Source organism: Hydra vulgaris, chromosome 06, assembly GCF_038396675.1.
Source record: "Hydra vulgaris chromosome 06, alternate assembly HydraT2T_AEP".
NCBI classification, from domain to species: domain Eukaryota; kingdom Metazoa; phylum Cnidaria; class Hydrozoa; order Anthoathecata; family Hydridae; genus Hydra; species Hydra vulgaris.
Genome location: NC_088925.1, coordinates 16,887,215 through 16,900,000, shown reverse-complemented (window position 1 = coordinate 16,900,000; position 12,786 = coordinate 16,887,215). Strand labels below are relative to the sequence as shown.

The following is a 12,786-nucleotide window of genomic DNA, read 5'->3' as shown; positions in this document are numbered from 1 at the left end:
CGAAGTCACTTGCTATGAAAAGTAAAAAAAACCAATGTAAGGCATTGATATTTTTAATTTTGCAGAATATCTGTAATCTTCTTATATCTTTCACGATCTCTAAAAGTTGATTTAAAACATGTAGTTGTTAGAAGAAATTTTATAAAATATTAACAAAGATTCTTGTGTTGTTCTAAAATCTGAAAACATATTCTTATGAGTATCACCCATCTTGTAAAAGAATGTCTTTGAATAAAATGTGAAATAATTTCTGTTAGATCTTCTTTTTGTCGATAGTTCAATCTCCTTGCAGCATAATGTTAAAAGAGAAAGTTAACATCAATTGAAAATGAGTCAATGTTGAAATTTAAAACATTAACTCCTGCTCTAAATACATTATAAATTATATGCAGGGGGCATGTGCCTGTTGATATAATGTTTGTATTCAAAGTTTTCATTTTCTCTGACGACTTTAATAGTCTATCAAACTTAATATTTATATTGCCGTATTGAATGGTGTATTTAGACTTTGTTTCACTTTGTCTGTATCCTGAAGAAATTTTTGAATCTGGGAACATGGCTTCAAACATCTTACCATCTCCATTGGTTGAGGCAAAAGAATAGACTCAACACACTTTAAACTACAAACGATTTTGGCTTTTAAAATTTCTTCTTCAACAGTGAAACTAATCTTTGAAGCTTTTAATTCAAGTATATTATCTTTATCTTTAATAAACTCTGTTTGCCCTTCTCTTTCTTTAAACCTTGATGTGTGAAGTTTGCTAATTGCATGACTTCTTACTTGTCCAGTTCCACTTCCACTGACAGAAAAGATTTTTTGGCATAATTTGCAACTTGCAGAATACTGATCACCCAGACAAACATGTATCCAGTTAAACTCAGTCTCAGTTTAATATATTTTGTTTTCCTTTTAGACATCTTATAAAAATAAATAAACAATTGAACTATAATTTAACAAAGTAATCTAAAAACTTTTTACAACTTTTTCTATTTTATAGACTGACCTAATTATTGATAATTATATATTCAATAGATATAGAGGATAGATAACTACAGATAACATTCTAATACATTTACATTTCTATGTGCACACATAAATAACAAGTCTAAATAATGTCATTCATAAACCTATTATTGTATAAATTACCATTTATTTAAAAAAAAAAAAATTTAAATTTTAGGACAATTTAGGACATAACCCTATAAATTATGACATTTTATGACAAAGTAAAATTTTGAAAATTTGGGACGTTTTGGGAATTTGGGACAGACTGGGAGGCCTGTGAGTTTCATAGTTTTTACTTGAAGTTTTACAAGCATTTTTATGTTTTTTTTGTCTTGACAGTCATAACTGTGACAGTCCTATTGAAAAATTCAATGCTTAAAAACAACAAATAAAACAATGCAATCAATGATGTAAGAAAAAAAGTATAAATGATTATTAACAACCATGTATATTATGTTAAAAAAATGGTAAAATGATTTTTTTTAATAACTTTTTTTGCTAAAAAATATTTTTAAATAGTTAAAAAAAAGAGTTTTGAAGTTTAGTATGTGTTTTCATACCTTTTTGCTTTTTTTCCCCCTAGTTTTTGCAACTGATTTGCACTTATAAAAGTTTGTATTTATGCCAATTTTTGCAAATTCTTTTGGTTCACTAACGCCAGTTTGCACTCATGAAATCTACACTTATTCAGTCGCCCCCAAAAATATATATTTATATTAATGAAATTACATATAATATTCTTTAAAGATTTAAGTAAAATAGGTTTATTGTTAATAACTATTAGAAGTAACTTGTTACTTTATTTAAGAAAGCACAAAGTAAACAACAATTTATGTGATTAATATATTTATAATAAATTACAAAGCACTTCTGGTAGTATAAAAATTTTTTTTAAAGTTTTCAGAAAACCTAATATAAAATATTTTCTTTTTTAAATTTTACTTTTTTAAGTTTTAAAAAAAATACTTTTATTTTCTTTTAGATAATTATTATCTTTTAAATTTTTAGATAATTATTATCTTTTAAATTTTTAGATAATTATTATCTTTCAAATTTTTAGATAATTATTATCTTTTAAATTTTTAGATAATTATTATCTTTTAAATTTTTAGATAATTATTATCATTTAAATTTTTAGATAATTATTATCTTTTAAATTTTTAGATAATTATTATCTTTTAAATTTTTAGATAACTATTATCTTTTAAATTTTTAGATAACTATTATCTTTTAAATTTTTAGATAATTATTATCTTTTAAATTTTTAGATAATTATTATCTTTTAAATTTTTAGATAATTATTATCATTTAAATTTTTAGATAATTATTATCTTTTAAATTTTTAGATAATTATTATCTTTTAAATTTTTAGATAACTATTATCTTTTAAATTTTTAGATAACTATTATCTTTTAAATTTTTAGATAATTATTATCTTTTAAATTTTTAGATAATTATTATCTTTTAAATTTTTAGATAATTATTATCTTTTAAATTTTTAGATAATTATTATCTTTTAAATTTTCTTTTAATTTTTAATGCATTTTTTAAAAACTTATACATGCCTAATTGCTGTAGTCGAGTTGTAAAAACAAAATATTTTATGTGTGGTCAGGAATGGCATGCGATTGCACTTTTTTTTTTAATTTTGTCGGACATGTCTGCCAAACCTAAATATTTATCTAACTGTCCAGATACATATATATATATACATATATATACACACACACACACACACACACACACACACACACACACACACACACACACACACACATATAAATATTTTTTTTGCTATAAAAAAACTCCCTAAAAATGTTATTTATTAATTTTTTATTGTTATTTAGTATTATTTTATTATATAGAACAAATTTAGGGGTTGAAAGCAGACGTTTTCAAAAAATGTTGTTCTAAGTGCCACTTTAACATATATACATATATATTAGAATTTGAATATATAGTTAAAAATAGTTAATATTGTTCAAATAAAAAAATGCATACTGGTCCAAGAAATCCAAGAAGACCAGTACGGACATACATATCAGATAATGTTCTACTTTCATCAATTGGTTGAACCTAAAAAAATTTAATTAAAGTTCAGAAAAGCAACTATTCAACTGAATGCAACTCTTCACACGTAACTCATGTTGCTAATCAGACTGTGATTAGCATCATGATGCAACTCATGATGCAACACACTGTAATAAGTAACACAGCTAACCGAGTACAACAAATGGTGAAAACTCAAATCAGAAAACTGCATTAGAAAAAAGACTTCAATTTTTTATGTATAAGGATTTTATACTATTTCAGCAGATTAGTGATTCTGTTTCATAAACAGGTGCAATATGATAAACAAGTTTAACTAAAACCTTTAACCATAACATTATTACGCAAATAAATAACGCAATCATAACAACATTATTATGCAAATAAATAACGCAATCATAACAACATTATTACGCAAATAAATAAAAAGGTAAAAAAATTTACTTTAAATGTATGAGTCGTTTTTCCTGTGAGTCCAAAGTATGCTGTTCCACTGGAATAAGAGTTGATACATAGTTCCCCAACTTCATCTACTTTGCACAAAATTGGGGGTCCATTTAATTTAACCACAACAACTTTTGCTAAAATAAAATATTTTAAAATATATTTTAAAGACATAAATATTTTGATGCCTGCTGTAAATTAAAAAGTTAATAAACAACTTGTTTTTAAAAAACGTACTAAGGAATAAATTATCCAATAAGCAACTTCCATTGTATGCAATTAAGGTTTATTGATATTATGTTTTTTATAAACCCATAAAGGTAAATGACAAATGCATAAAAACACCACTTACTGAAAGGTGGTGTTTTAACAACACTTACTGAAAGACAGTATTGCAAAAACATTCGGGATTTTAGGGTATGAAAATAAGATATAAATAGGAAAAGTAAAATAAAATAGAAAATTAAAAAAGAAAATTTTTAAGATAAATGTCTAGTGCAAAATGCTTTGTTTAGTTTATCGGATGGATAGCTAATAAAGTCTGATTGATAATTAAATTAAGCCTGATTGATAACTAAATCTATCAAATCAATCAATCAAAATCTATTTAAAGATTTTTTTTTTAATGGAATGAACTTATAATTAAAAAATCTATTATTTGAATAAACAAATAATACAAATTCTTTTTTGAGTTGATATATTTACTTAAAACAATAAAAATAGCTAACCTCCTGGAACAACCATGCCACAATCTTGAAGAGTTAAAGCAGTTAAAGAACCCTCACGATCCACACGCACAACATTATGGCTTAACCCAGTCAAAGACAAAACTCCACGACCAGTTGATATTGTTCCTGGATTGCCAGGTCTAAAAAAATTCATTTCAAATAAAGTAAATTTTTTGTTAAACTATATGTACGTACATATATATATATATATATATATATATATATATATATATATATATATATATATATATATATATATATATATATATATATATTTATATATATATATAAATACATATATACAGCCCTCGGAATTAGGGTCGACATTTGGTAATGCCAACCTAACTGTCAATCTAGAAGTGTTTGAGGTTGTCAAAAATCGCCTACCCTGTTTCTATGTTTTATGGTAAAACCTTTGCATCAAATTTTTTTTGACGACCTGATGCCAACCTCTAACAGATTAGGATCAGCAAAATATTGCTGACCTCATTTTTCTAATGATACATTATATAAACTAGATATCTAACTTGCGGGATTTTATTAGACAAAAAATGAAGTCGCTTTTTTTTGTTTATAACAGTAGTCCACCATTTGTAAAAAGGGCAAAAGCTGAAACTGAAGTGTAGAATTTAAAGTGAAAAATGCAAGTCAAAAGTTCCTAACAAATAAAGATAATTCAAAAACAAATTTAATTAAAGTTCAGAAAAGCAACTATTCAACTGAATGCAACTATTCACATGTAACTCATGTTGCTAATCAGACTGTGATTAGCATCATGATGCAACTCATGATGCAACACACTGTAATAAGTAACACAGCTAACCGAGTACAACAAATGGTGAAAACTCAAATCAGAAAGCTGCATTAGAAAAAGGACTTCAATTTTTAATGTATAAGGATTTTATACTATTTCAGTAGATTAGTGATTCTGTTTCATAAACAGGTGCAATATGATAAACAAGTTTAACTAAAACCTTTAACCAGAACATTATTACGCATTAAACTATATGTACGTACACACACACACACACACACATATATATATATATATATATATATATATATATATATATATATATATATATATATATATATATATATATATATATATATATATATAAATACATATATATAGCCCTCGGAATTAGGGTCGGCATTTGGCAATGCCAACCTAACTGTCGATCTAGAAGTGTTTGAGGTTGTCAAAAATCGCCTACCCTGTTTCATTTTTCTAATGATATATTATATAAACTAGATATCTAACTTGTGGGATTTTATTAGACAAAAAATGAAGTCACTTTTTTTTGTTTATAACAGTGGTCCGCCATTTGTAAAAAGGGCAAAAGCTGAAACTGAAGTGTAGAATTTAAAGTGAAAAATGCAAGTCAAAAGTTCCTAACAAATAAAGATAATTCAAAAACAAATTTTAATAGTTATAAAATACTTATAAAAGTTTTTTTTATGAGTCTATGTTTATTAAAAAGTATTTTAATTTATAAAAATGCTTCAAAAGCCTCTGTCGTTTTACTTTTCTATTCAAAACTTTAATCTCTTTTTTAATCGAAAATAAATTAAGGAATCATAAATTATTATCTTACAAGTATTATAATTTCCACTTAACACTTTTACATAAATAGAATTTAAATTTAAAATATATTTACTTCATTTAAGGAAAGATAAGTTAAAAATATTTGTTTACAAATTTAATCCCCCATTTGTAAAAAGGGTAATAGCGGCTTCACTTTTCGAATCGAAGTAATACACACACACAAATATATATATTTGTGTGTGTATTACTTCGATTCGAAAAGTGTAACAAATACACACACACAAATATATATATATATATACATCAACATAATCTGTTATTACGTCGTTTTCTTTACAAAATTTTAGTTTTTTTTACACATTAGTTATTGTTAACAGTGGCTCCATTATGTATTGATGATATTATATCTGACCTAATGTCAATTTTAAATTCTTTCAACTTATTTTCATATAGGTTTGTTTGTTCTGCATTACATGTACTTTTATGTGAACTAACCCCAACACATACACTTCAAATTTTTTCATTAATGAAAGTCATTAAGGGTGTGAATTATAACATCGAGATATCTTTTTATAGAGTTATTAGCCCATTTGTCTACTGTTAGTGAAAATTTATTATTTTTATTCCCATAGGCCTATCAAAACACTTTCTTTTTTTTTTTAATAAAATTTTGGGATGCATTTAATTTCAGTAGTAAGACTTTTTTAGGCATGTCAAAGCCTTAATTTTTAACACACCCATTAATTACTTGTTAACCTTAAGTTTTAACACACCCATTAATTACTTGAAAACCATTCTCTGCTACATACCGAAATAAATTTTCCTCCACTGTAATAACTTTAATAATTTTTTTTTATACTATTGTCAGAGAAAATACTCTTTAACTTTTTCAAAGTCGATGTTTGTTCATAACTCATCTCTAATAAATTGTTAGTAGTAGCAGATAGGCTAGAGGAGTAGTAGCAGATAGGCTGGAGGAGTAGTAGCAGATAGGCTAGAGGAATTTTTGTAAATTTTATAAACTTTTAAATGATTAAGAAGTGACGTTGTAGATGATCCTAAACATCTTAGTTATTTACTGCAAAGCTTAAAGAAAGCATTATTACTATTTTTTTGATTTCTTTTAAAATGGTTACATCAGTTTTGATTAGTTATTGTTATTAATAACTTGAAATAATAATAACGTAAGATAAGATAAAATATATAAGCAAGCAAAATGAAACTAAATGCAATTTAATAAAAAATAAAAGCTGCTCTGGAATTCTCAATGCTACAAAACTTACTTTGCTAAAAAATTGTTATATTTAAAATTAAATCAAAGAAAAAGTTAAAAAGAAATAGTAAAAACATTTAATATATAATAAAATGTCTTAGTTTAAACAATATATATGTATAACAATGTCTGCTTAGGCAGATTATCTAGATAATCGGATATTTGGATTAAAAACCCTAAGTATATATATACACTGAGGCATATTCGTTTAGACGCATCAATTTTTTTCTCTTTATCTTAATTTTTTTCTATGTATTGTCAATTGATATGCATGCAAGTTATTATCAAAATAATTGTTGTGTTGTGGGCTAATGAAAACCACAAAAAAAAATTTTCTTTGTGTCTTTATTAACATGAGGGTATGTTTGATATACAAAAGCACATTTTTTAATTGGAATATATCTATAGACGCAATCAGGTTGATAACGGTAGTTATTGATTTTTAATCACTTTTACACAAATAAATTGAAAATTTTTAGTGTAACTTGATCTTTGGCTCTGCCAGTATCATTTTTATTGCATTTTACAAAATACCTAAAGGAAAATACCGAAAGTATTTGGCAGATGCTGAAAAAATACAAATTAATTTATATCGTGGCTCAGAAGTCTCACCAGCACTTTCTATACGAGAAATAGCTAGAAAAGTTGGAAGATCTGACCATGTTGTACGAAACTGCATTACAAAAGGTGACAATTACGGTGTAAAAAAAGCAACAAACGGCAACAAAGTATTAACAAATCAGCAAATTAATCGAATTCGCTTCGAAGCAACTAAAAATAAATTGAATGCAACACAAATAAAGGATAAATTATTATTGCCTGTCACCAATAAACATGTTGCACATATTCTACGTACAACACCAAACGTAAAGTGGAAGAAACCACACCAAAAACCAATGTTAAAAAAACACCATAAAATTGCTAGATTACGGTTTGCTAAAAATCATATACATTGGACTCATGAGTGGCAAAACGTAATATTTTTAGTTGTAAAAAAGTTCAATTTAGATGGTCCGGACGCTTACAGTTGTTACTGGCATGATCTAAGAAGAATAAATGGCCCACAAACAAAACGAAATTATGGAGGAGGAAGTTTAATGGTTTGGGGTGGACTTTCTTATTCAGGAAAATTGACTCTGTGTTGTGGTTTACCTAAAATGAACTCGATAAAGTATACAAAAATGTTGGATGATGTTCTCATAACTTATATGGATAAAAACATGGACGATAATGCCATATTTCAGCAACATAATGCTGCAATTCACACATCTAGGCATTCTATGAAATGATTTAAAGACCACAACGTCCCGGTTCTCGAATGGCCAGCTTGTAGCCCGGACTTAAATCCAATCGAGAACGTGTGGGGAATGCTATCAAGAAAAGTTTATGACGCTAAAGCAGCCGGACACCAATTTAAAACTGTTACTGAGTTAAAGTGTAAAATCCTTGAAGCATGGTCCAAGTTGGATCAAACTACACTTCAACAACTAGTGGAGTCAATGAAAGGCAGAATTTTTGAGGTGACCCAGTGTAATGGAGGACATACGCATTACTAATTTCCATCTTTTAATGTCAAAAATATGACTGCGTCTATAGATATATTCCAATTAAAAAATGTACTTTTGTATATCAAACATACTCTCATGTTAATAAAGACACATAAAAAAATTTTTTTTGTGATTTTTATTAGCCCACAACACAACAATTATTTTGATAATAACTTGCATGCATATCAGTTGACAATACATAGAAAAAAATTAAGATAAAAAGAAAAAAATTGATGCGTCTAAACGAATATGCCTCAGTGTATATATATATATATATATATATATATATATATATATATATATATATATATATATATATATATATATATATATATATATATATATATATATATATATATATACACACACACAGTGGTTTTCATAAATTTAGACGCCCTCATTTTTATTACATATATGTAAGAAAATACTTAAAATAAAAATAAAATAAAAGTGCTACCGCTATGTTTGATATATAATTTAATCGAGGAAGTGAAACTCTATTATAGAGTACCTTAATTTTTTTTACAGGATGTTTATTACTCATTCTATACCAATTAACACAAAAAAAATAACTGATAAGCTTCATTTTATTTTATTCATAAATTTAGACGCAAAATCAAAAAAGTTATATATCTTGTTAATTGATAGTTAATTAGTAGTTTTTTCCCCATATTTCTCATTAATAGGCCAAAATTAATTGATTTTGTCAAAAAACGTTATATAAATATGACTTACCTGGAATTATTTAATCATTATTTAATAAATAAACAAAAGTTAAGTTAGTTTTGCACTAAAAAGACGTGAAAAATGGGCGAAAGACGTATCAAGGTGAAAGATGGCAAATTATTGCTCACATCAAAGAAGGAACCAAAAGTAATAGAGAAATCGCCAGGTTAATTGGAGTTTCCGAGAAATGCGTTCGGACAACGAAGCAAAACTTTCTACACACTGGTGGTACCAGCGAGAAAACGAGGCCAGGTAGACCCTTGTCAACCACCAGAAAGGACGATAGTGCCCTTTTTAGAGCTGTCAGAGCTAATCCAAGAATTAGTTACAAAGAATTGACCACAGAATTGAATACAACGTGAAAACATCTATTTCTCAAAGTACAGTCCGCCGAATACTTATCAAGTACAAGATTGGAGTCTACTCTGCTTTGAAGAAACCGCTCCTGCGTCCATATAATAAACAAAAGAGACTAAAATGGTGTCGTAAAAGAAGGTATTGAACAATAGAACAATGAAAAAACATTATGTGGAGTGATGAGAGTAACTTTGAGCTTATCAATCGCAAATCTAACATAACAGTCAAAAGAATGGCTCACGAAAAGTATTACGCCAGGTACATTAGACTGACTGTACAAAGTTGAGGAGGCTCGATAGAAATCTGGTCATGCTTTAATTACAAAGATGTTGGTATGTTCCAAACATACACTGAAAAATCAACTCCAGAATATACGTAGAAGTACTGGAAAACAACCTAATTCCATCAATTGATCTGCTTATGCTCAATGATAAACTATGGAAACTTCAACAAGATGGCGCTACTGCACATATTGCATACAATACAAATAGTAGTTCAACGATAATAATATCAAGACAATACAGTGGCCTCCATACTCACCTGATTTGAACCCGATTGAAAACATTTGGGCATGGATTGACCATGAATTGGCAAAGGTTCAAATTTCCACACTTGGCCAGCTGAAGGGTCCCAGGAGCGATGTGCAAAAATCTTGTTGAATCTATGCCTAGAAGAGTTCTTAGTTGTATTAAAGCAAAAGGCGGATACACAAAATATTGATTGGTTCATAAATTACGCCTCCTAATGTATCGTGCGTCTAAATTTATGAATAATTTTTTTCGTCTTATTTTTTTTATATCATGTAGTTGTACCTTATTATTATTACTTAGTATTTGTATTTTTTTTTGTAAATTTTTAAAAAATTTTGTATTCTGTATGTATTTATCTAATAAATAGAAAAAAACTAAACCGATATCTTTTTTCGCTATTGTTTTATCGTTAAAAAACTAAAAATTTCTATTCTCAAATATGAGTGCGTCTAAATCTATGAAAACCACTGTGTATATATATATATATATATATATATATATATATATATATATATATATATATATATATATATATATATATAATATACAAAATATATTATATATAGTAACAACAATTTTATATTTACATATAATATACAAAATATAAGTTGGAGCAAATATGCTAAAGTTCTTGAGAAATTATCTTTTAAAAAAGGAAAAATAGAGCGTATTCAAGGTGTTTGAAGGCAATCTGAATAAAGAAAAACGAAACAAATTTTTTTTTTAGCCATTTGTTGTCTATATTTTAAAAGGGTATGTAATCATGCTTTTTACATACTATTGGTTAAAGCAATATTTACAAAATAAAAAAATTACGAATGTACACAAGAGGTTATGAAAATCAGCTAAGATAAAAATTCAATTAAAAACCCTTCTTGTATCAGGCAAATGGCATTATATTATGCACTAGCACTATAAATAATTTTTCATTTTATTTTCCATAATGTACACAAGGAAGAGTTAAAGATACACACAGTGTCCAACTAATTTCTTAGAAGCATTATACTGTGCACTGCACCACGCAGAAGATACTGTGCTGCGCTTTTAAGCTGATAATTGTTTTTATATGTATTATGTCAATTTGCTAACATTTTATTTTTTTTAAGCATCTTTTATATTTGTAAAAATATTTCACATTTAACTTCCTACTGAGTTGGATATTCTTTGACACATTGCCCACACAAGATCAATACACCTACATAATTATAAAAAGCCTGCAACTTTATCACACTCTTCTAACAAGACTCAGGGTTATAAGTGAAGTGAATTAGAAAATTGTGAATGCATTTTAGTGTTGAATTTCAAGTTGGGATCAGACGATAGAAAATTCAGCAAAAAAGTTTATGCTGTTTTTAGTGCTTAAATTTAAACTTTGCATCAAAATATACTAGTTTCAAATACATTATATGTACAATATACATATAAACTATGTTAAAACAAATTTTAGGTTTCTGAAGGTTTGAGAAAAAGGACAAGGCCACAAGATGAATCTGTTATAATTCTACATCAGAAATAGACTTTAGCTCCACTGACACTAGCACTGATTCTGATTTAAATTTTGAACCAAAAGTTTAGCATCATAAAAGATCAGATAATTGTATTCTTACTGCACACCTAAGATTATTTTTGATGGAAACATACCTATTGTAGCTGCAACGAATGATATCTCCCCCAGTTTTTTAAAAAAATGACAAGTGCAATTCTTTAATTGTGGAATTAACATTACAAAACACTAAACCAGTGCTTCAACACCATTAAGGAAGATAAAAAAAACTGCTGAAGAGAATGCAGAAATTGGTAAACCAGATATAAAGAAGAATGTGGATGATTCTTGTTACTCATGTATTCCCATTTTGATAGTAAAACTGTTTAAAATGAATCAAGTAAAAAGACTAAAGAATGAAAGATTATTTGCGCTCATGAACATCAAGGAGTTACATCTTCTTGGAGGACCTACTTTGCAGTCTTCATTTATATGTATAAAGAAATCATGAAAATACTAGAAGTATGTGACTTTATTTCAAAAGTATGTGGACTATGCTTTGACACAACTTCAAATAATACTGGTTCTATGAAAAGATCACATGATAGGATTGCAAGAGATGTAGATGAGTAATTTCTACTTGTAGGCATCATATCATTGAACTGGTCCATTTCTGTGAAACAGTGATGTAAGAGAAAAACATAGGCCTAAAAATCCTTTATTCATAAAGTTTAAACATATAAATATAAATACAATAAAAATGACCTGACCTCTTTTGACTAAAGAACTATGGGAGAAACAGATTTGAAGGAAGGTGAAAGACAAAATTGGGATTACTGTCAAATCTTTATTACTAAAAAACACAATATTAGGAGTGACTGAGCAGAGTTAGCTGAACTAATCAGTATTTATCCTCTTTTGCACATTTCAAATTAAAGAAAACTGGAGCTGTTTATTATGTTCATGAAGTTTTTAGGATGAAGTTTATAAAATCTCATACTTCTGCTTTGACTGAGCAATTGAAATTTGCGCAGGACAACAATAATCAATGGAAAAGTTTGAATCTCATCAGCAAGTTAATAGCAGCGCTATGG

The 12,786-nt window shown here is 27.2% G+C and overlaps 1 protein-coding gene across 1 annotated transcript in view; it reads right to left on the bottom strand.

Annotated features, from left to right (window-relative positions):
* The window catches only part of LOC100197240 (disco-interacting protein 2 homolog C), a 78,869-nt gene that overhangs the window by 19,932 nt on the left and 46,151 nt on the right, over positions 1–12,786 (bottom strand). Inside the window, exons 18-20 of the mRNA XM_065799390.1 lie at positions 4,228–4,367; positions 3,500–3,636; positions 3,008–3,082 (exon numbers count right to left, since the gene is read on the bottom strand). Coding sequence (XP_065655462.1) covers positions 3,008–3,082; positions 3,500–3,636; positions 4,228–4,367 — 352 coding nt within the window. The remainder of the gene's footprint in view (positions 1–3,007; positions 3,083–3,499; positions 3,637–4,227; positions 4,368–12,786) is intronic.